Below are 25,823 nucleotides of genomic sequence, written 5' to 3'. Positions count from 1 at the left end.
GACCTAAATCAAATCCCTTATGATTATACAGTGGAAGTGAGAAATATATTTACGGGACTAGATCTGACAGACAGAGTGCCTGATAAACTATGGACGGAGGTTCATGACATTGTATAGGAGACAGGGATCAAGACCATCCCCAAGAAAAAGAAATGCAAAAGAGCAAAATGGTTGTCTGAGGAGGCCTTACAAATAGCTGTGAAAAGAAGAGAAGCGAAAAGGAAAGATATACCCATTTGAATGCAGAGTTCCAAAGAATAGCCAGGAGAGATAAGAAAGCCTTCCTCAGTGATCAATGCAAATAAATAGAGGAAAACAATAGAATGGGAAAGACTTAAGATCTCTTCAGGAAAATTAGAGATACCAAGAGAACATTTCATGCAAAGATGGGCTCAATAAAGTACAGAAATGGTATGAACCTAACAGAAGCAGAAGATATTAAGAAGAGGTGGCAAGAATACACAGAAGAACTGTACAAAAAAGATCTTCACGACCCAGATAATCACGATGGTGTGATCACTCACCTAGAGCCAGACATCCTGGAATGTGTAGTCAAGTGGACCTTAGGAAGCATCACTACAAACAAAGCTAGTAGAAGTGATGGAATTCCAGTTGCACTATTTCAAATCCTAAAAGATAATGCTGTGAAAGTGCTACACTCAATATGCCAGCAGATCTCGAAAACTCAGCAGTGGCCACAGGACTGCAAAAGGTCAGTTTTCATTCCAATCCCAAAGAAAGGCAATGCCAAAAAATGCTCAAACTATCGCACAATTGCATTCATCTCACACAGTTAGTAAAGTAATGCTGAAAATTCTCCAAGCCAGGCTTCAACAATACGTGAACTGTGGACTTCCAGATGTTCAAGCTGGTTTTAGAAAAGGCAGAGGAACCAGAGATCAAATGGGCAACATCTGCTGGATCATTGAAAAAGCAAGAGAATTCCAGAAAAACGTCTATTTCTGCTTTATTGACTATGCCAAAGCCTTTGACAGTGTGGATCACAATAAATTGTGGAAAATTCTGAAAGAGATGGGAATACCAGACCGCCTGACCTGCCTCTTGAGAAATCTATATGCAGGTCAGGAAGCAACAGTTAGAACTGGACGTGGAACAGTAGACTGGTTCCAAATAAGAAAGGAGTACATCAAGGCTGTATATTGTCACCGTGCTTAGTTAACTTATAGGCAGAGTACATCATGAGAAACGCTGGGCTGGAGGAAGCAGAAGCTGGAATCAAGATTGCCAGGAGAAACATCAATAACCTCAGATATGCAGATGACACCACCCTTATGGCAGAAAGCGAAGAAGAACTAAAGAGCCTCTTGATGAATGTGAAAGAAGAGAGTGAAAAAGTTGGCTTAAAGCTTAACATTCAGAAAACTAAGATCATGGCATCTGGTCCCATCACTTCATGGCAAATAGATGGGGAAACAGTGGAAACAGTGGCTGACTTCATTTTTTGGGGCTCCCAAATCACTGTAGATGGTGATTGCAGCCATGAAATTAAAAGATGCTTAATCCTTGGAAGGAAAGTTATGACCAACCCAGACAGCATATTAAAAAGCAGAGACATTACTTTGCCAACAAAGGTTTGTCTCGTCAAGGCTATGCGTTTTCCAGTAGTCACATATGGATGTGAGAGTTGGACTGTAAAGAAAGCTGAGTGCTGAGGAATTGGTGCTTTTGAACTGTGGTGTTGGAGAAGACTCATGAGAGTCCCTTGGACTGCAAGGAGATCCAACCAGTCCACCCTAAAGGAGATCAGTCCTGAGTGTTCATTAGAAGGACTGATGCTGAAGTTGAAACTCCAGTACTTTGGCCACCTGATGCAAAGAGCTGTCTCATTTGAAAAGACCTTGATGCTGGGAAAGATTGAAGGCAGGAGGAGAAGGAGATGACAGAGGATGAGATGGTTGGATGTCATCACTGACTTAATGGGCATGACCTTGGGTAAACTCTGGGAGTTTGTGGTGGACGGAGAAGCCTGGCGTGCTGCAGTCTGTGGGGTCGCAAAGAGTTGGACACAACTGAGCGAGTGAACTGAACTGAGTGACCTCCAAGTCTATCCATGTTGCTGCAAATGTCAAAAATTCATTCCTTTTGTGCCTGAGTAGTATTCCATTGCACATATATACACCACATCTTCATCCATTCTTCTGATGACAGATGTTTAGTTTGCTTCCATATCTTGCCAATTTCATGTACTGCTACTGTGAACATTGCAGTGCATGTATGTTTTTGAATTAGTGGGTATCCTTGACGTACTCCTTTCTCAGTTTGGAACCAGTGCGTTGTTCCATGACGGTTCTAACTGTTGCTTCTTGAGCTGCATAGATTTCTCAGGAGGCAGGTAGCGTGGTCTGGTATTCTCATCTCTTGAAGAAATTTCCATTGTTTGTTGTGATCCACACAGTTAAAGGCTTTAGTGTAGTCACTTTTAGGTATATACTTCCATGAGTTTTGACAAATGCCTAGAGAATATAAATTCCGTCTCAGCCAGCTTACAGAACAGTTCCCTTATCACCCTCTAAAAGGGTCTGTTTTTATACCCTGTTTGTCCAAATCCTACCACCCCCCAACCCCTGGCAACTAGAAGATTTGTATACCATCCCTGTATTTTGCCTTTTCTACCTTGTCATAAAAACAAACTCTTGCAATAACGTGTAGCCATTTAAGTGTAGCATCTTTCACTTAGAATTTGCATTTGAGATTCATGTGTACTGTTGTAACAATAGTTCTTTGTTGGTGAGTAGTTTCCAGTGAGTACATTCCATCCAGTGGATGTACCACCATTTGTTTATACAGTTCCTAGTTGCAAAATGTGTAGGTTGTTCTCAGTTTTTACCAGGTACGAATAAAGCTGGTGTGTGTGTGTGTGTGTGTGTGTGTGTGTGTGTGTGTGTATCTGTAGAGGAAATGGCAACCCACTCCAGTACTTGCCTGAAAAGCCCATGGACAGAGGGGCCTTGCAGGCTATATAGTCTGTGGGTCGCATAGGCTTGGACACAACTGGTGGACTGACACAAATAAAGCTGGTGTGTGTGTGTGTGTGTGTGTGTATCTGTAGAGGAAATGGCAACCCACTCCAGTACTTGCCTGAAAAGCCCATGGACAGAGGGGCCTTGCAGGCTATAGTCTGTGGGTCGCATAGACTTGGACACAACTGGTGGACTGACATACACACACAGTCATCTTCATACAGGTTTTTGGGTGAACATAACAACATGAGTTTTCGTTTTACTTGGGTAAATTCCTAGTAGTGAGATTTTGGTGTTAAATGTGTTTAGCTTTATGAGAAACTTTGAAACTTTTTCTGGTTGGCTGTATTTTTGTCTGTGCTGGGTCTTAGTTGCAGCATGTAGGATTTTCTAGTTGCGGCATGTGAATGAACTCTTAGTTGTTGCATGTGGGATCTAGTTCCCTCATCAGGGATTGGACCTGGGTCCCCTGCATTAGGAGTGCAGAGTCTTAGCCCCTGGACCAGCAGAGAAGTCCCTTGTTTAGTCCTTGCTTGCATTCTCTTCATGTTTAGTACAGCGTTTGGTTTCATTTATTTTCTCTTGTTTTTCTGTCTTCACTTTTACTGACTTCTTTTTATTAATTCTTCTGCTTGTGTTAGGTGTAGTTTGTGCTTTAAAAAAAAATTTATCTTTCTTCATTTCTTATGTAAGCATTTAACACAGTGAATTTCTTCCTAAACAGCATTAGCTACATTTCACAAATTTTGATGTTTTGTATTTTCGTATTCCTCAGTTCAAGATGTTTTCTAATTTTCTTGAAGACTTCCTCTTTGACCCTTGGATTACTTAATAGAAGATGGTTTATTTTCTGAATCGTCTGTTCATTGGATTACTGAGAGAGGGATTTTGAAATCTCTAAGTATAATTGTGGATTTTTCTGTTTTTGCTTCATTTATTATGGGACTTTATTGTTAGGTGCATGTTTTCTTGGTAACTTGACCCTTCCACTGAGATTTCTGTTTATCACTGGTAAATTTTCTTGTTTTGAAGTTTACTTTGAGAAAAAGAGCTGCTGCAACTTTTGCTTGATTTGTGTTTTGCATAATACATCTTTTTAAAAAATTTTTACTTTAGTCTCTGTATATCATTATATTGGAAAATGGGTTGTTTATATAAACAATATATAGTTTTGCCTTAAAAAAAACTAAGCTCTCTGTCTCTTGTCTTTTATTTTCATTTAGCAACACAAAGATTTCTTTTTTTAATTAAAGCATAATTGACATATGACATCAGTTTCAGGTATATAACATAATTTGGTATTTGTATAGTTACCTCTGTCTTTTAAATGTTTTTTTTGTTTGCTTGTTTTTTTCCCCACTTTTAACATTTAATGTAATTATTGATGTGGTTGAATTTTGGTGTTTTAATTGATTTTTGTCTTTGGTCCTCCTGCTTTCTTTTGGATTGAAATTCTAAAAATATTCGACTTTATATATGTATTGGTGCTTTTATCTCGCTTTTTAAATGGTTGCTCTAGGCCTTATATACAAATATTTCATTTCACAGTCTACTTAGAGTTAATATTTTTCCACTCCAAGTGAAACATAGAAACCTTATAGCTATACAGATAACATTTATATCTGTCCCTTTGTACTGTAGTTGTCATATGTGTTACATTGGTATACATTTACCCTTTCCCCTCACCATAACCTGTTATAATTTTCATTTTCAGCAGTTCTGTATATTTTCCGAAATATAAGAGGAGAAAAATAGACTATGATATTTACTCATTTACTCTTCCTTCTTTCCTGAAATTCTAGGTTGCCCTTTGCTGCCACTCCCTTTCTATTTGGAGAACTTCTTTAGCAGTTCCTTTAGAGCAGGTCTGTTGGCAGTGAGTTCTCTTGGTTTTCTCCTGTCTGAGAATATCCTTTGCTTCAGTCCTGAACAATACTTTCATTGAATATAGAATTTTAGGCTGGTAGCTTTTGATATTATCCCACAGGGCCCCAAGACTTCATACACAGCCACACACTCACTCACTCACTCATTCATTCTTGTTATTGACATATCTTTGAGTTCACTGATCTCTCTGTCATCTCCTCTGCTCTTGAGCCCATCCAGTGGTCTTAGAGCTTTTTAGTCCTAAAATTTTCCATTTAGTCCTTCTACCCCCTTTTTTTAAAAAAAAATAATTTGAGCTTCTGTCCTAAGAATTTTTTTCATTCATTTTAAGGTTCACCCTTACCTAATGTTCATGTTTTTAACAGCTGTTTCAAAAGTCTTTGATAATTCTAATATCTGGGTCATCTTGGGGTCAGACTCAAGTGTCTTCTCCCTTGATAGTTGATCAGATTTTTGTTATTGTTCTTACTTTGTTTCTGGTAGTTCTGTGTTCTCTCCTGAGTGTGTAGTATGTTGTGTGAGATTCTGTGTCTTCTTAAAATCCTTTCAAAAATGGTAAGGATCTTTTATTTGTTTTAGTAAACAAGTCAACCCAGTTAGGTTCTACCTGGAGTTCTTTCTCACCTTATGTACAGGTTGATTCCATTATCTGTTCAGTTTTCTAAATCTTTGCTGTGTTCACTTTGCCCCTCCCATTCCCACTAGGTTGATCTAGGATTTGGGCAACTATTTATTCATAGTTCTGTTCTGGCAGCTTCTCCTGTTCTTCTTTGGCTGTTCCACACATGGATTGATGGCATGTGAGCCCAGGACTTGGTTCATCATAGAGTTAGGAACCTGCATCTGCCTCTCTCTCCTTAGAGTGATTTCCTCTTGTCTCCCAGGGCTCTCTTCTTTACTCCTCTCTCTGAATGTGTGGCGTTCTCTCAGTGTTAGTTTTCTGCCCGTCATGCCTTGAGGTGAAGTGGCAAGAGAAAGAAAGGAAGTAATAGGGTTCTCACACTTTTCACAGCAGAGGTCTTCCTTGTTCCTCTGTTTAGAGCAGTGGGTTTTCCCTGGTAGTTTTCTGTGCTCTGCAGTATGTAGTTTCAGGGCTGGGACTGGTCTCAGGCCAAGGCTGGGAGAAATAAATAAAGGAAGATGAAAAGTATTCTCTCTGACTTTCTCAGGGGCATTTGCCCTAGTCCCTGACCAAGAAGGTGCCCTTGTCTCAGTTTTTGCCGATCATGCCTATTACACAGTTATGCTTATTTGGCCCACCCTTGTGTTCAAGCCAGGAAATAAAGGAGATAAAACAAACAGGATGGTCATTACCATCTGTTTGTTGTTCTTCCCTGTTCTCCCCAATCTCCCTGCTGTTATTTAATTGTTAGAGGACTCTTGTTAGTTGTATTTTGTGCAGTTTTTAGTTGTAATTGGTGGGAAGGAGATGCCAGGACCAAAAGTCAGATTGTTCCGTTTTTAAATAAAAATAAACATGATTAGTGTGTAACTTTTATTTGACTAAAAGTACCCATTTTTAAGTGTATAGTTTGAGTTTTGATAAACATTTTCCCTCATATAACCAACCATCACATTTTTCAGTCCCTCAAATGCCCTTGTGCCTTTTAGCTTTCTGTCATCCCCTCCTCATCCTGCCTTGAATTACCCTGTTGTGGAGGATATAAAAGATATTTAAACCTATGTAAGTAAGATCTTTAATATTCCTTTGGGTTCTCCTACATGGAATAAATGAAGGAATGTTAGATCCAGATTGTCCTGGGCTAGAATATCCAACCATTGCACTTAATTAGAGGTATGATATTGGGTAGTTTTTGTGTACTCCTGGAGCCTAGTCATAGTTCTCTCATATTTAAAATAGGAAGTAAGAATATTTACCTTACAGAGTGCTTTGAGAATTAAATGAGGTATATAAAATACTTTGCTGCGCATGTGTGCTCAGCCTCTTAAGTCATGTCCGACTGTTTTCGACCCTATGGACTGTAGCCTGCCAGGCTCCTCTGTCCATGGGATTTTCTAGGCAAGAATACTGGAATGGGTTACCATTTCCTCTCCAGGGGTTCTTCCCTACCCAGGGATTGAACCCACATCTCTTATGTCTCCTGCGTTGGCAGGCAGATTCTTTACCACTGGCACCAACTGGGAAGTTCTTAAACAGGGTCCGGAATACAGTAGACGTATAATAAACATTATTTTTCCATCACCTTTCCTTATATTCAGTGCACATAAATGACTTGATCCAGCTGCACTGAGATAGTGATGCAAAATATTTATCTAGTACTGTGAAATATTCTCTGCCCTGAAGTGTAGCTCACTGGCAGAATATAGCTATTTTGGCATTATGATGTGGTTTAGCCAAATTTTCCAGTAGTATTCTTCTGGAAAAATTTTCTGGCATGTACCTCCAATAAAGTATGTACGTTATTATTTTTTTAAGTCTTTACTGAATTTGTTACAGTATTGCTTCTGTTTTATGCTTTGGTTTTTTGGCCAAGAGGCATGTGGTTAGCCAAATTTTCCAGTAGTATTCTTCTGGAAAAATTTTCTGGCATGTATCTCCAATAAAGTATGTACGTTATTATTTTTTTAAGTCTTTATTGAATTTGTTACAGTATTGCTTCTGTTTTGTGCTTTGGTTTTTTGGCCAAGAGACATGTGGAATCTTAGCTCCCTGACCAGGGATCGAGCCTGCATCCACTGCATTGTAAAGTGAAGTCTTAACCACTGTACAGCCAGGGAATTCCCTGTATTTTGGGTTTTTGGCCCTGAGGCCTGTGGTATCTTCACTCCCCAACCAGGAATTGAACTTGGCGGCCCCAGCATTGGAACGTGAAGTCTTAACCAACCACTGGACTGCCAGGGAGGTCCCTGTGTACATTACTAAACAAACACATTACACCTACACAGAAGTGTTTGAACAGCCAAAACCAGAAAGATTGTCATGTTTTCTTCATCCTGGGGGGCCACTGGTCTAATGTTCTGAATCCCTTTGGCAACAAGCACATTTGGGAGTGGAACCTAGGAATTGGTTTTTTAACAGAACATTCCATAGTTATTTTTGAAGAATCAATAAAACAGGTTTGGAATCTCTGGAGGAGACCAGTTTTTGATGTGGGATCTCAAACACAGAAAAGGCACTTAGCAGCATTAGGTCAAAGAGGGCATTTCCCCACCTCTCCCATTTTTCTGTTTGCAAGTTGAGACTTAACAATTCCTGAAAAATTTTCCCCAGTGGCAGAGAATGTATAGTGTGTTGGATGTCCCAGAGTTATAGTTGCAAAATCCCAGTGACTACTACGAAATTTCCCCAATTGATGGGATTATTGCCCTTATTTTAAATATGACTGAATAACTATTTCAGTTATAGGCAAGTGAAACTTGCTCGGTCCTGTCCGATTCTTTGTGACACCATGGACTATACAGTCATGGAATTCTCCAGGCCAGAATACTGGAGTGGGTAGCCGTTCCCTTCTCCAGGGGATCTTCCCAACCCAGGGATTGAACCCAGGTCTCCCGCACTGCAGGTGGATTCTTTACCAGCTGAGTCACAAGGGAAGCCCACAGTCCTACTGTAAAAGAGCTGGATATGTGATACTATCTGTATTCTATACAAATATTATAATTTAGGGTGAGCTAATAGGTTTCTTTTCACTTATTCTTATAGACTGACAGTGTTTTTCTCAAATGGTGTGTTGAAGGAAGGTTATTAAGGAAGTCTGGGTCTAAGAAGTAAGGAAAAGCCAGATGGATTAGCAAAATGTGCCTGGAGCAGAGGGTTGGGACTTAGCGTATCTGCATCTTTGGCTTTTTTGCCAAAGGTGAGTTGGACACAACTTAGCAACTAAACAACAGCAGCAATGTGGATGTCTGAATTTTTGTGACAAATGGTATTACTAAGAATAATTGATAGGGATTTCTTTCATGACATTTTTATACAGGATTGCTTTTAAACTAAATCAGTAGATGTGTGTTATTAATTCAGCCGTGTCTGACTCTTTGCGACCCCATGGACTGCAGCCCGCCATGCTTCTCTGTTCATGGAATTCTCCAGGCAAGAATACTGAAGTGGGCTGTCATTCCCTTCTCCAGGGCGTCTTCCAGACCCAGGGGTCAAACCCAGGTCTCCTGTACTGCAGGCGGATTCTCTGCTGTCTCAGCCACCAGGGAAGCCCAAACACTTACTGTGCCAGAACATTGCTGTCTTAACTCTGGTGAAATAAAAGTGGTTTATATGCAGAGACCATTTTTGAAGTGTTACTTGATATAATAAAATCATGCATAAAGTACAGATAAGCAGACTCAGGTTTGAATTTCACTTCTGACATTGTAACTAGCTCTAGTGTCTTTGAATAAGTTGAATTTCCTTCATCTCCTAGGCCCCATCATCTTACTGAGATAAAACTGTTCACTAGTTTCATGGGAAACGGGAGGGTCTGTGACATCACTGGATGATGATGGGGCAGTAAACTTTGGACTCTGGTTTCCTTTGAGGAATGAAATAGTGGTTACAGATGATACTCTATAGATTATTTCACAGTGCAGGTATTTTGTCTTTTTCATTAAGTATGGGCCTTCTGAATTAAAAATGGTTTGGACTGATTAGAACATATTCAGTATATAAAATATTAGAAATTTTATTGATTTACAGTGTGTTGATGTGGCAGTCTGTTAAATCTAATTGCAAAAAAGTTCACTTTATTAGTGCTTGATTTAATACAGTAGTTTTTCATTTAATTTCTTCTTGTCTTATTGTGAATTCTGCTTTAGAATCTCATAGAAACATGACATATTAGTGTGACAAACTATTTGTAAATAGTCTTGGTTAAAATTTTGTATTTTCTTAGGGGAATAAAGAAATACCTTAGGAAAGGTAATTTGGGTGGGGTGTTATAGAAGAGTAAGTTCAACCTAAAAAAATTCACTAAATGTCAATAAGTGCTATTACCTTAAAATGACTTTTTTTCCCCCCCTTTAGAATCCAGCAACTATCACAAGAATACTCCTTAGCCACTTCAATTGGGATAAAGAGAAGCTAATGGAAAGGTAAGGAACTATATTGTGAGCTTTATACTTAGAAGTAATTGTGGAAAGCCTGTTGCACGAGTTTATGAGACACAAGTAAGGGACTGATTTATACACTTAGTGAACAAACCCGTGTATGGGTAGTATTTGCTTTGATATATTCCCCATCTGTAAGTTTTGCAATAAACCTAGTGTTAAGGGAACTCAGGCTTGTTTCTTCTTTTACTTTGGAGGTGAGGTGTGGGGACTCTACTTCAATATCTTCTATAATACATCCTCTTGAGTACTGAGAACTAAAAGGAGGTGTTTTTTTGTTTGTTTGTTTTTTAAGGACTTGATAGAGTCTTAAAACACATGAATAAGATCTTCCTTTAATTACTTAAAACTTGCTTGCCTGTAAACTTTTAAATCTACTGTAGGCATAATAATGACATTTCTTCAATAAATATAAAGAAGTTGCTCAGGGTATCCGTACCACTGAAACAGCTGTTTGGGGTGGTTCTCTGGTTTCAGTGCAGAACTAAATCCCATTGGGTATTTTCTCTCTGGAAATGTTTCTGGTTCTAAAGGCAAGAAATTACTAGGACTGGAGAATGACTTTAATAGTGCTGCCTTTATCTTTTTCTCTTTCTTAGATTGGAAATTTGGAGCACTTGGTAATAGGATGAGAGCCGTTATTTATTCTATCAGTCTAAAATTAGCAGTTCTAATTTTAATTTTAAAATTACATATAGTTTTTGTTACAACCTGAGAATCCAAGTATTATGAGAAATAAATGGAGAGTATTTCCCATGTGACTTTAAAATCAAAAATTCTTTGCAAAACAGATGTTAATTAATACCAAGAATATTACGAAGTTTCTCACATCTTGCACTGCAATACAATTTAATAGTAACAACAATAATTGTTAATTATTGAGCCCTCTGTGCCAGGCATTATTTCATTTTATCTTAGCGATAGCTTTATAGAGCTACAAATTATTATCCCCACTTAATAGTTTAGACCCTAAGACTTAGAGCTTGATATATTTGTATGAGTTTTGTAACACAAGGAGTTATTACTTAAACTCAGATTTGTTGGACTCCAAAGCTTATGTTCTTAGACACATACTGTAGAACTTTCCCAGGTGCTTGAAGAATAAAATGCTCTTTGGTTAGTGTGGTGGTTTTTTCCCCCCTATTTTTGCATGGATCTGACCTTCTTTTTTGAAAAAAATCAGCGGTACTTTTAATTTTGGTCAAGTTTGTTTTCAAACTTACTTTATAACACCTCTGTTAGGAAAAAGGTAGCTTTTCATTGTTTACATCTGATACTCCTCTGCTGATCTAGACTTATTTCTAGTTTGTTATCAGTGTATCTCTCTAAAGACATTCTCACATTTGCCCTATAGCATTGCTGAAATGACACTGTTGAAAGCATTCTTAAGTTAAATACTATACTTAAGTGTGATGAGTGTGAATTGAAATAGGTAACTTCTGGAAACTTCTAGTATGTGTGAACATTTCAGTTTCGCCTTGTAATTCCAGTTTTTGTTTTGTGTATTCTGGAGATATATTATTGAGTACTTGTAAATCTTTAGTGTTTTTAAATCAATATGCAGTACCTTTTTGTCTCATATAATGTCCCACATTATATCCTGTTGTCTGATAGTAGCACTGCTATACTTTATTTTGTAATTACTAATAAGTTTAGATTTAGTTATTGATTTCCTTGATTTGTGCTTTATATTTACTATGTTTTCTGTTGAGTTATTTGGCTTGTTCAAGTTTCCTTTCCCTTTTTTCCCCCTAATAATTTCAGAGTTATATATTTTATTTCAGTTTTTTAAGTGATCACCCTTATAGTTTGTATATGCATACTTAACTATAAGTGTATAACAGTATACTATTTATATTCATGTCCTACACAAGAAAAAAACTGTAGCATAATTTTCTTCTCTGTCCTCCCCTTTTCCTCTCTCAGTTGAATAAGTTGATATATTTGAAGTTTTTATTTAATGTTAAGCATTTTTACTGTCAGTATATTTAACTTTTTTTGTTTTTTGGCTAAATTTTTTTTTTTTTTTTTGCATTCCACTGTTTTCTCCAGATTTACTTTTTTCCTCCCTCCAGAACAATACATTCTTTAGTGCTCTAAGAGAAATTCTTTTTTTTTTTTTAAATTTTAATTGTAAGATAATTACTCTACAATATGGTGATGGCCTCTGCCATACATCAACATGAATAGGACGTAGGTATACATGTGTCCCCTCCCTCAAGAGAAATTCTTAATAGTTTGAAATTGTGGAGTAAGTTTGGAAAATATAGCTCATTGTGTACTTTAAGTCTGAGGACTCATGTTTTTAGTTTGGGAAATTCTTAGCTATTATTTGTTTAATATTACCTTTTCTCCATTCTCTTGTTGCTTTCTAGAATTCCTGTTGGTTATATGTTGAAACTTCTGGATCTCTTTTCCACCTTTTAAAAAAATGCTTCTTCTGTACTTGTCTCTCTACTTAGGTCTGTGAAAGTCCTTCAGGTTTACCTTTAATTCACTAACTTGCTTTTCTTACTGCATCAGCTGTTTAGCCATCTTGAGTTGTTTAACAGTATACAACTTATTCATTTTAATAACTATTCTTGTTTTGTGGGTGCTGTCTCTCTAGGCTGGTGTCAATAAATAAACTTAGAGTTTAAAATATGTATTGGTATTTTGTGTATCCTTCAGAGTATATTATTTTCAAATTGGTCACATTCTGGGCTATAATACATTCCAAGGAAAATTGATACGTTGGTTCTGTTTTCACACTTGCAAAAAACTCAGAATCCAAAATTGAAATTATTAAAATAGAACTAAATAATGGGAGGACAGATGTGGAATGTGGCTGAAGAGGTACAGTGAAATTTATAGTCAGTATCTATAAGAAAAGATAAATAGGTAGAAAACAAACTGAACCTTTGAAACAGGAAGTTAGAAAAGTATGTAAAATAAACTCAGAGAGTAGAATAATTATTTAAGATAAAAACAGCATTAGTGAACTAGGAAACAGAAGTAAACTGATCTTTGAAATGGATAAAGGGAAATAATCAAGAGAATGAGAAAACAAGACCTAGGGAGAAAATATTTGCATACCTGTTAGCTGAAATACATAAAGAATTCTTGGAACTCAGTAGTAGGCTAAAGACCCAATTTTAAAGTGGGCAAAAATCTTAATACTCACCTTATCAGAGAAGATATACAGATGTCAAGTAAGCACATGAAGAGATATTTAACATCACATATCATCATTAGGGTACTGCTCATTAAAATGGGATTGTTGAAATTACCACTACACACCTTGATTAGAGTGGCCAAAATCCAGAAAACACCACCAAGTACTGATGAGGATGTGGAGCAGCAGGAATTTTCATTCATTGCTGTTGGGAATGCAAAATGGTCCAGCTACTTTGCTTCCAATTTGGAAGTTTCTTGCCATATAATCCAGTCACGCATCTTAGTAGTTACCCAAATGAGTTGAAAACTTGTGACCACCAAAACCTGCACATGGGTGTTCATAGCATCTGTATTCATAATTGCTAAAACTTGGAAGCAACCAAGATGTTCTGCAGTCGGTGAATGAATGAATGAACTGTGGCACATCCAGACAATGGAATATGTCATTGCTAAAATGAAGAGAGCTATCAAGCCATGAAAAGACATGAAGGAACCTTAAATGAGTATTGGTAAGTGGAAGAAACCAGTCTGAAAAAGTTGCATACTGTTTGATCCCAAGTGTATGACATTCTAGAAAAGGCAAAATTATGTAAATAATGAAAAGATCAGTGGTTGCCAGAGGTTAGAGGGATCCAAAAGAGTCTTTTGGGCAGTGAAAGTGTTCTTTATGAAACTGTTAAGATATGCCAACTATACATTTACCTAAATGCATTGAATGTACGGCACCAGACCTCACACCTAACGTAAACTGTGCGATAGTGATGTGTCATTGTAGGCTCATTGCATCAGATGCACCACTCTTATGTGAGATGCTGATGGAGGGGGAGGTTGTGTGTGTGTATAGTGGCAGGGGGTATATAGGAAACCTCTGTACTTTCAACTTGGAGCTTAAAATTGCTCTTTTTTTGGTGGGGGGGGAATTGCTCTTTAAAAGGTGAAGTTTATTTTGAAAAAGAGGGAAATAAATCATTGGCAAATGTGATTGGGGTAAGAGGAAGAGGCACAAATAAACAACATTGGAAATAATGTATGATTATGGTTAGGAAAACATATTTCAAAAATTTTAATTAATACTGTGTATACCACCGCGGGGCTTCCCTGGTCTCAGTTGGTAAAGAATCTGCTGCAACGTGGGAGACCCATGTTCATCCCTGGGTCGGGAAGATCCCCTGGAGAAGGGAGTGGCAACCCACTCCAGTATTCTTACCTGGAGAATTCAATGGACTGAGGAGCCTGGCGCGTTACAGTCCATGTAGTGTCAAAGAGTCAGACACAACTGAGCAACTTACACATTTATATCACTTGTACCATTACATTTGAAAGCTCAGTAAAGAAATTACCCATCTCCCATCTCCCAAAGAAAAAATTAGGAAGACAACTGTAGGAAAATGTAAATACACTAGAAGATCCCTCTCCTTTCCCAAAAAGCACCAGATGATTTTATGTTCAAGTTCTATCTTAATAAACCTTTAAGGAGCTACTAGTTCCTATTGAAAATTATTTTAGAATGTAAAAAAAGATAAGGCATCATTATTTCATGTTAGCTGAATCAGAATAAATCTGGTTATGATATTTGACAAAGACAGCATAAGAAAACTACCTTTGTTTTGAAGATAGCTTTTGATTTCATGAATAAAAAATAATTGAATTGAAATAATAATAGTCTAGTATGATTTCTCCTAAGAATGCAAGAATGGGTCACCTTTAGGAAAAAACTTGTCTGTAGCATTTACTACTTTTAACAGGTTGATGAAGAGAAGCCAAAAGGTTATATAAGTGCCAGCAATGTATTAATAATATTGTGTATTTACCCCTCAGTCAGAAAAAAACAATTTTTTGGAAACTAAGAAGGTAATTTCTTAGATTAATAAAGGATATCAACTAATAACCTATAGCAAAACTATACTTAATTTTGAAATATTAGAAATATGCCAGTTAAAATCAAACAAGGTTATTGGCAGTCACCACCATTTAAATGTATTGGGAGTTCTAATACATAAAATAATACATGGAAAATTAAATAAGTGACATGAAGATTGTTTTGGGGATGGGAGGATTGTGGATTTTTAAAAATTCTTTATGCTTTTTTGTATTCTGTGAATTTCCCTCAATAATTGCAGAAAAACTTTATAACAAAATAATTATTTAATTCAGAAAATAAACATTTATTTGTAATGAAAGCACTTTTCTGTTTAAAAAAAGAGAAAGACTTCCCTGGCAGTCCAGTGGTTGACTCTGCACTTCCAGTGCTAGAGGCGTGAATTTGATCCCTGATCGAGGACCTAAGATCACGTGTGCTTTGCAGCATGACCAAAAGAAAATAAAACATTAAAAATAATTCTTTTACTTAAAGAGAAATTCATATTAGAGAAATTCTGTGAAGACAATATAATCATTACCTAGGAGACTCAAGACAATCAATTGGTAAACTATTAAAATACATAGAAATTACCTAAGAATTTTTGTAAATGCCAGTGCCCGGACCCTTTTCCATTCTTACCTCTCCTCTCACCCCATTAATACACTTGAAGAATGGAAAGAAACACGGAATTATAAGGAGACTTCAGTGACACTGTGCGTCTCCCAGTTCTTAAGTATAAAAGTGAAAGTTACTTGTATGGTAATCTTATGATATTTAGGATCCCAGGAATCACAAGCAAAGATAGATAATATGGCCAGTAAATTTTGTTACATAGCATTAAAAAAAATCTTGTTTTCCAGTTGGCGACACAAAATGAATTCAAGTATTATTTCTATTCATTTTGACATACTTAAAGATGATTCTTACCTTAGTAAAAATTGTGAAGTTTTAAATTTCTTCCTCTTTCTTTTCCATGTACTAAGCATATAAATATTTCTTGTGTTTATTAGTGAGCCATAGTCCCTGTCCTGGAGGAGGGAATTCATAGCCCGGCAACAGCAATAAAGGTATAAATAGATTCTTAACAGTAATTCTTCTTACTTGCCTCCTGGACTTCTAGTCCACAGCTTAAACAGATCTGTCCTGACCCTGAACATGAGTGATTTTTTCTTTTGAAAAATAAATTTTGGTCAGGGTGGGGAGGGGCTGGTAGAAAAGGGACCATTTTAACTTTCTGGTCTCTCGTCTCTCATAGCAGCTTTCCAGACTTTTGCCATTTTCTTTCTTATGTAGCCTTCTGCTTTTTAACTCTGCAGATTTCTTTCTTTTCTGTTTTACAAAGTAAATAGAATTTTCTCTATTCACTCAGCTTCTTCCCATGATCCTCCAGGTGAAAAAATCAGAAAATCAGAAGTGCAGCAATAACAAGTCTGTCTTTCTTTAAGGCCAACCTTTCCATCTGGGCTTTGATTCTATCATAATTTTCGTGGGATGTTGCTTTCAGTATTTCATTTGTCATCTTGAACTGTCTCCTTTTCTGGTGTATCAGTTAGGGTTTTTAGTTGTAAGCAAACTGAGAAGTTAAGTGGAAAAGACATTACATATTGAGAATCAGCCGTGAAGTCTGAGTTCAGGAAAATGCCAGACTATTTTAGTGGAAGAGCTGTTGCTGGTGCCTTAGGGCACAGGCATCACGGCTGGTAGCATCAAATATTGACTTTGTGACACCACGACTAGTAATTCTGCTATTGCAGTCTTTGAAAATTGAATATCTCCTTACCTCGAATAGAGTAAATTTCTCGTTGATCCTTCTTCAGTTCTATGCTTGACAGAAAAACTGTGAATCACCCTGCATCTCCTAGGCACTACCTTCCCAGCAGGAGAGACTGAGAAAGTGAGTTCTCCTTCTTCCCTTTCTTTTTATTTAGTTACCTTCTGTCTGCCTTTCTGAGTCTTCTCTTTATTTCTTATATTACACATTAGAAGTATAAAACTTTTAAAGTGATCACCAACTTTTTGTGTTGCCTCAACTTTGGAAATGTTTCCTTTATCTGACCACAGGTCTTCTGTGGGTGCCAGTGTAGGCTGTTAGCTGTGCAGTTCTAGGGAGTTCCTTTGTTTGTTTTTTGTACCCATATTTAACCGGAACACTTGTGTCCGACTCTTCACGACCCATGTACTACGGTCCACCGGCTCCTCTGTCCATGGGATTTCCCAGGCAAGAATACTGGAGTGGTTTGTCATTTCCTACTTCAGGGGATCTTCCCAACCCATGGATCCAGCTAGAGTTCCTTGTGTAGAAAATACCTCACTAATCTTTCATTCCTAGCACTTAACACAATTCCTAACATATATAGTGTTCGGTAATTACTTTAAATTCAGCCCTTTCTAGCTTTTGTTTTTCTACAGTAGAACTTTTATTTAATGTATGATATGCATATAAATCATACTTCAGTTTGTCAGGAGTTTGAGACAAATCCACCTACCACCACCACCCTGTGCCAAATTAAGCTCCTTTACAGTTAGTAGCAAGTAAAAAGTTGGTTACTTCTTTTCTGCAGCTCAGATTTCTTTTTTTATAGGTATGTTTTGTTAAATTTTAAAACTCATTGTAGTCAGTAATATATAAGGTGAATGTTAGTTAATAAGTTAACTGGCCTGTCTGAAGTGAGGAGCAGTACAGGTGACTGATGACTACTTTTAATGGACAGGTGTGATCAAGAATCTTGAAAATGGCTATCAATCTTTTCCACCCTGTGTTGCAAATAGCTTTTCACTTTTCATTCTGAAGCATTAACACCCATTTAGTAATTAAGTATGGGGGTTAGCCCTTGTCTGTTATTGTGATAGTATGTAGCTTGCCTTAACCACATTAATAATAGTATATTGTTTCACAGTTAACTGCTCGAATGTGAAAGTAAAGTTGATTTGTCAGATGGCAGACTTTTGTGATAGCATCCATCACTGTTCTACAGTATAGCAGAGATTTTCCTCTTCAAACAACTCAGGTGTTAGTGGGGAGCAGTGTATAGAAAGCAACAAGTGTATTATCTTATTATTGCTGTTGTGGTTAAGAATTTATTCATGAGATAGCATTTGCTTGAACTTAGAAGGTCAGGGGAATGTGAGAACCAGGGTATTACAGGTTCAGAAAATAGTTGTGGTGTGGGAGGTGTTTAAGGAACATGTGTTGAATGATAATTAAGATTTACATGAAGAATAGAGAGGAAATGATTGGATATGTTTAGTGGAAAGTACATTTTGGAAGACCTTGAATGCTTAGCAAATAAATTTTGACTTTTCCACTGTTAAGTGGAAAGCCCTTAAAATTTTTATGGAGAGATGTAATATAAGAACATTATTATAGGAAAAAAACCAAACAATATGAGCTGATTGAAGGCAGGAAGACCAATTGGAAGACTATTTCAATAATATAGATAAAAGAAAAATGTTGACTTGACTTAGGTTGGTGACAATTAATTGAAAGCAGAGTATTGATGGAGGAGATGTGAAGGAGTTTAACAGAAAATAAAGAAGACTGGAAAACTTCTGGGAATCATTCCATCCACTAAATACAATAACAAAGAACATCTGATAATTAGTAAAATAAGAATTAGAGGGTTAAAACCGAAGAGAACATGGAAATCTAGACAAATGAGCCAAGTACCCCAGTCCTCTGTGCCCTAGAAGCATATGCTAATCCAGAAGAGGTAGCCAAGAGACTGAGCTGTGGTTTTTGTTGGCCTTTGGTTAGTGGGAAAAAAGTTGGAGTTCTCATCCCACCAAGAATGAGGATTAGGTAAACTAGCTCTCCTAAAGACTGAAGATAGTATTCAGGTCATCTGAGTGGCCCAGAAAACATCAAGCCTTGAAGTTGAAATAAGATGGTTCCAGACTGTTAATGTACCCAGACTCCTGACAGAACCAAGTATAATTTTTTTCTAGAGAAAAGCAGCAAGGCCTCAAACTACTTCCTCAAATTATTTTTTATAATTAAAGTATACTAATTTGACATTCCATATATTAGAATTAGTCACACTAAATTAGTAAACTAAAATAGGTATGCTTTCATCAGGGAATTAGAATATATGAGCTGTCATACAGATTTGGAAGAAAAAAAAGCTTATTAAACAAAATAAGCAAAATTAACTCAGTGAATTAGTTTAACAGCAGATTGGACACAGCTAAACAGGTTTAGTGTACTATTAGATTGGTGCAAAAGTAATTGAAGTTTTGGATCCTGAATTTTAAATCATTATAACTAGGCTCAAACACATGTTCGTATTTATTAAGCAAAATAGGAACTGTTACAATCAACACGTTTTTGCCAATGAGAAATAAGTTTGTTTATTCCTATAACGTAAAACTCCATGTCCTAGGAGTTGACGAACTTTTGGAAAGCGTTTTCTGCTTCCTGCTGGTTGTGGAAGTGTTTTCCCTGCAAAAACTTGTCGAGGTGCTTGAGGAAGTGGTAGGTGGTTGGTAAGAGGTCACGTAAATACAGCTGAGGTGAAACTGGAGCGCAGTTCATTCTGTTTTGAAGCCTTGGTTGTACAGCGTGTGGTCAGGCATTGCCATGGAGAAGAATTGGGCCCCTTCTGTTGACCAATGCTGGCTTCAGGAATTGCAGTTTTAGGTGCATCTCATTGATTTGCTGAGCATACATCTCAGATGTAATGGTTTCACCGGGATTCAGAAAGCTATAGTGGATCAGACTGGCAGCAGACCATTGAGCAGTGACCATGATCTTTTTTTGGTTCAAGTTTGGCTTTGGGAAGTGCTCTGCAGCTTCTTCACTGTTCAGCCACTGAGCTGGTTGTCACCTGTTGTCATATAAAATCCACTTTTCATTGCACTTCACAATCAGATCAAGAAATGGTTTGTTGTTGTGTAGAATAAGAGAAGGCACTGCAAAATGATGACTTACAGTCAGCTTATGAGGCACCCACTTACCATACTTTTTCACCTTTCCAGTTTGCTTCAAATGCCAAATGACCATAGAATGATTGACAATGAGTTCTTTGGCAACTTACCCCGTAGTTTTAAGAGGATCAGCGTCCATGGTGGCTCCCTCTGTTGGTCATTGTCACCTTCCGATGGCCAGCCAGTGCACTTCTTATCTTCAAGGCTTTCGTTTCCTTTGTATAACCTCTTGAACCAGCACAGCACTGTACATTCCTTAGCAGTTCCTGGGCCAGATGCGTTGTTGATATTGTGAGTTGCCTCCACTGCTTTATGACCAATTTTGAACTTGAATAAAATCACTCAAATTTTCTTTTTATGTCTAACATCATTTCTACGGTGTAAAATACTTATAAAATAAACAGCAAGTAATAAGTCATTAGCAAAAAACATAAAGCAAGAACTGTGCATTAAAATGATGTATAACATAACCACATTTATTTTAGAATGTATTCCAATATCAAATTGCAAATTTCAGCGGTACAAAACTGCAATTACTTTTGCACCAACCTAATAGGAAATCAAAACACTATTCAGAATTATGCACACACACTGATTGATGGAAAATAAACAAGAGAAGAAACATAAAAGATTCAACAAGAAGGTCTCCACTGAGTTTAGAAAAAGAGAAAATGGGGCAGAGGTGATATTTGAAGGTTTAGTGACTAATTTTTCTAGATTGATAAGAGAATTTAACTGTTCCCATGCATAATAGTATTCATTGGAAGGACTGATGTTGAAGCTGAAACTCCAGTACTTTGGCCACCTGGTGCTAAGAGCTGTCTCATTTGAAAAGACCCTGATGCTGAGAAAGGTTCAGGGCTGGAGGAGAAGGGGACGACAGAGGATGAGATGGTTGGATGGCGTTACTGACTCAGTGGACATGAGTTTGAGTAAACTCTGGGAGTTGGTGATGGACAGGGAGGCCTGGTGTGCTGTGATTCATGGGGTTGCAAAGAGTCGGACACAACTGAGCGACTGAATTGAATTGACTGATGCATATAGTAAAATGCTGTTTTATTGATTCTAAGATGTAGTTTTTCACACCTTAGATATCTGTCTGAAATCTAAATGCATCTTTCAGTTGATGGCACCTTACAGTCCAACAATATTGATAATTTGACTTATGTGAAAAATTTCCCATTTCACTTTCTGGTCAGATCATCAATTTTGGTGCCAAAGCATTTTATGAAATATGGTAAAAAGAAATTACATTTTAAAACATCGTAGTAAGCGTGTGAACATAGACAATCATAAAAGCAGTAAGATACAAGAAAGATTACTTGCAAAAAGTGAAACTATGTGTGTGTATATATATAATGTATGTAGAAGGAAAAATAGATAATTGAAAATATATATTATATTCTTCCAGAGGATAGCTGACTTCCCAGTACTAAAAGTGGAAGTGATGGTAAGATGATCCCTCAGTAGATGAAAGAAAATAAGTGCTAATCTAGAATACTACCTAGAATACTGTAGTCATGGAAATGTGTTTAGAAACAGTGCTATCTTTTAAAATTAATATTAAAGTGGCTTTATGTTGTACTTAGCGTTTGTATTTTTTTAAGCCAGTATTTCACATTCTATCCATGTTTGTTAAAGTTTCAAATATTCATAAGTGCTATTTAAGCAACTATTTGAATGTTAAGGGAAAATAATTGTAGACTGCTGCCTAATTTGTGCTAAAACATGTATAAATACATGTAAAGTGCATGTATAAGAATAGTAATGAGCTAAGCATTCATCTTAAGTCTCAAGTTAATGAGCTAGATATGTCAAATAGAAAAAGAAGAACAAAATAAATTCAGAGAGAGTATGTACAAGAAGAAATACCAGGGGAGACTTTAATGAAATGGAAAAGAAACATACTGTAAAAGGGATCAAGAAGACAAAAGATGAGATTAGTCAAGAAAGCACAAATTATCAGTAATGAAAGGAATATCCCTTTGAATCCTAAGATACTTTTAAAAAAAAAGATACTGTTAATAACTAGGTTGAAATTTTACATGAAATGGATAAATTCTTAGGAATTTGCAATTTACAAAAATTTACATAAAGTCCAAGTGCAGATTGGATACACTGGAAACTTTGACCAGCATTTAATGAGACAGAAATTCTAACCTTATAATACATAACTTTATATTCTTTTAGAGAACAGAAAAAGAGTTTGCTCTACCTTCTTGAAGCTATCACAACCTTGATACTAAAGCCCAAAGGAAAATTACATGTCAGTTTCTATCATATACATGGATACCAAGGGAAACAAAAGCCCCAAATATTTGCACATTGAATCCAGCCATACATAAAAAGAGTTAATAATCCAGCATGGCCAAGATTTATCCCAAAATGCTAGGTTGGTTTAACTTGAAACAGTCAAATATGGTCACTTGAACAAATAAATGAGAATAATATTTCAGTAGATGCAGAGGAGTAGTTGCTAAAAATTAGCAATTATTCATGATTTTAAAAAGAAACACCATTAGCAAAGTAGGCACAAAAGGAAACTTTCTTAATCTAAAAATCTATAAAAGCATCTGTAGGAGATATAGTTCATGATGAAATGTTGAAAATATTTCCCTTTTATATGGAGTTCAAGACACGGGTGTCTGTTATCTTTGCTTATATTCAACATTATACTGAAGGAGATAGCCAGTAGTATACCAATAATAATAAAGTACAATGGTTGTAAGGCAGATACTAGACAGTTAATAATCACTGATGTGAATGGTGTATATTGTAAATCCAAAGCAATCTACAGATAAATTGTTAAATGACTTTAGAATTATAAAAATTTCTTTTTCAGTTAGCAGCAATACAATTGCATATCTTTGACCCAGTAATTCCACTCCCAGATATATAGAGAAAAATAAGCATGTCTAAATTGAAAGTTATATGTAAGTGTGTTCATAGCATTGTTACCCATACCAGCCACAAGCTACAACTCAGGTGTCTATAGATAGGTAACTGTGGTATGTTTATATAATTCAGGAATGAAAAGCAAAGTAGCACAACAACTGACTACATAGATGAATCTTAAAAACATTATATTTGGTGAAAGGAAAACAAACAACAGAATACCTAGCCTCAATATGGTTCTGTTTATATGAAATTCAAAAACGGGCAAAAACAAGTTACACTGTTTGAGGGTGGATATTTAGGTAGTAAAATGGGGTAGTGATTACCTCTGGCAGGGAGCCAGCTTGTTACTAAAAAAGAGGTGTTTGGAGGGTTTCTAAAGTACTAGCAATGTTCTAGCTCCTGACCTGTGTTGTATGATTTCCCCCCCACCCCACCCCGATTGCCTTATTCCCTGAATTCTTATCACATTTAACATGATAAGTGGCTTTTAAGAAAAACTCATAATGACAAAATTATTGACATGGCAAACAATGATGCCAGTCATTTAGAATTCAAGAAGACGTATTAGTCAGCTATATATATACTTCTATAACCAGACTTAGTTTTTAAGCTGTTATTGTTCCTGCCTTGAAATTTAATTCATATTACTTGATATATTTCTCATATTCAAGGAAAGTGAAAAATTTAGATCTAAATATTCTGGAGAGTTGGCTGATTAAGTGCCAGTTTGCTTAACTATATTTCTGAAAACATACTGAATGACTTCCCTGGTGGTCCAGTGGCTAAGAATCCACACTTCAGTGCAGAGGGCACAGGTTTGGTGCCTGGTTGGGGAACTCAGATCCCACACATTGCACACATAATGAATGAACAGAAAGAACTGTAGGGTGAGGGTATATAATCCTTACTGAAGACCCTCTCATGTTGCTCCTCTAACTTTTTTTGCTGCACTGCACAGCTTGCAGAATCCTAGTTTCCCAACCAGGGATCTAATGATGTTCCAGCATTGAGAGCATGACGTCCTAACCCCTAGACCATCAGGGAATCCCCAGCCCTTCTAACAATCTTAATCTGGAAAAACCTAGGCCTTGTGAGAGATGGAGTGGGGATACGGAAATCATTATGCCCTTGCCCCACCAAAGAAAGTCCCAACTGAAGGAAAAGAGCAACACTGCCATTCTGTTCTTTTCATCAGTATGATTTTCTCAAAAGGATAGTTAGATTTTGTAGGAAAGGAAGATAGTATTGTTCTATATAATCTTTGCAGTTGTGTACTGGAGTCGGTGAAGCAGAGAGAAACGTGTGTGTTAACTCATTAAGCAAGGTACTTGAACTAAATTGCCTTACATTGAATTAGTCTCTTTTTATCTTGGTCTGTTTTGACCAGCAAGGATGTATGTAAAAACCAGCAAACTGAAGGAACTTTCAAATATGTAGTGACTCAGGTATACAAAGTCTGAGAAGTTAAAGAATCCAGTATATTCTTGAGCATAGTAGTCCTTATAAAACTGTCATAATTAGCAGGTTGAAAAAAAGCTTCTTTGTTCTTTTAAGAAGATTAAAGTAAGCAATAGACTTTGAGATAAGGGATCAAAGATAAACTGCTGAAATAACAGAACAAGATGAAAAGGAAGCTGACAGAACTAAGGGGGGAAAAAAGGGACAAGCAGTAATCTTGCAGAAGTTAACTCGTTATTGACCAGAGACATATTAATATGTCTTTTGTTACCTGAACATTACTGACGGGAGACCTTTCAAGTATTCACTTGCATAACAACTTGCGGGCCACAGGTGTTTCTGCAAAAATCCCCTGGTCAATAATGTATTGAAAGCATGTTGTCAATAGCCAGAAATAGAGCAGGTACTATGGAAAATGGAGACATGTAAGAGAAGAAATGGACAAAGAAGGAATTAGTAGATGGTAGGTAAGGAGGACAAATGAACAAAGACTGGGTGTAAATCCAGCAGGTCTTAATAGCTAAAAGCTCTTGATATAATTACTACCTGAATTGGCATTTCGAAAGAGAAAGTTAAGTGCTAAGATCAACCCTATAGAACTAAACTTCAAGAATGAAGAAACGTTGAATATATGTCAGTTGAAAAATAATTTAAATTATAAAATGAGAATTATTTTTACTAAAGACTTCAGTAACAACAGGTACCAGAAGAAATGGAGGTTGTCATGGGTAGGATTTTGGCTAAAATGAGCATTTGAATACAATTAAACATTTTAGGGACTTCCCTGGTGGTCCAGTGGTTAAGCATCCACCTTGTGGTGCAGGGAACATGGATTTGATCCCTGGTCACATGCCACAGAGGACTAAGCCCTTGTGCTGCAAGTACTGACCTCTTGCACCGCAGTGAAAGATCCTGCACAATATAGCAAAAGATCCATGTGCCAAAACTCAGGCCCGAGGCAGGCCAATAAATTTTTTAAAACCCAATGTTTTAATTATGTCTGAAGTAATTAGGGCTGTCAGGCTTAGGAAATAGAAAGCAGTTTTTACTATTCTTGAAAGAAAAGCTATATAATGTAAAAACAATGTAATTAGTGAAAAAATTATGTAAAATGGTAATCAACTGGGAACAGTTCTGCGAAGTTCCAACCTAAACTATAGAGTATAGGGTATTATATAAGGACAATCAATGTATTATTTACAGTTGACAAAATTGGTTTAAATAGCCATTTTAAGGTATGTCTATAAAAATAAATTAACTTCAGTGTCTTTCCAAATAACCATAGCAAAGTCTTTGGTGGACAGAACATGTGATGAATAAAAATAAAAATTTTAAATGTTACATTTCTGTAAAATGGAACTTAATTAAATGAACAAAATTTCTTGGCCTGCCTGCTATGACCAGCAATATGAGTTGATTTTTCAGTTCTCCATTCTGTTTACCTGGGCTGTATTTGGAAGTTATTTGCCTTCTAGAATGGACCAAAAACTATAAACTATAATATAATATAAATAAACTATAAATATAAACATAACAAACATAATTTAAATATAAAATATAATATAAATATAAACTATAATATATTGCTATCTTTAAGAAAT

At 36.6% G+C, this 25,823-nt stretch overlaps 1 protein-coding gene across 2 annotated transcripts in view; it reads left to right on the top strand.

The window, feature by feature from the left end:
• The window catches only part of ARIH1 (ariadne RBR E3 ubiquitin protein ligase 1), a 98,299-nt gene that overhangs the window by 35,964 nt on the left and 36,512 nt on the right, over positions 1-25,823 (top strand). For both annotated transcript variants that reach the window (XM_043919680.1, XM_043919681.1), the window contains one exon: positions 9,844-9,911. In XM_043919680.1, the coding sequence (XP_043775615.1) occupies positions 9,844-9,911 (68 nt within the window). The remainder of the gene's footprint in view (positions 1-9,843; positions 9,912-25,823) is intronic.

The sequence above is a fragment of the Cervus elaphus genome, chromosome 12 (genome assembly GCF_910594005.1).
Source record: "Cervus elaphus chromosome 12, mCerEla1.1, whole genome shotgun sequence".
Classification (NCBI taxonomy): Eukaryota; Metazoa; Chordata; class Mammalia; order Artiodactyla; family Cervidae; genus Cervus; species Cervus elaphus.
Note: the sequence above shows the minus strand (reverse complement) of the source record. Positions and strands in the feature narration are given on the sequence as shown.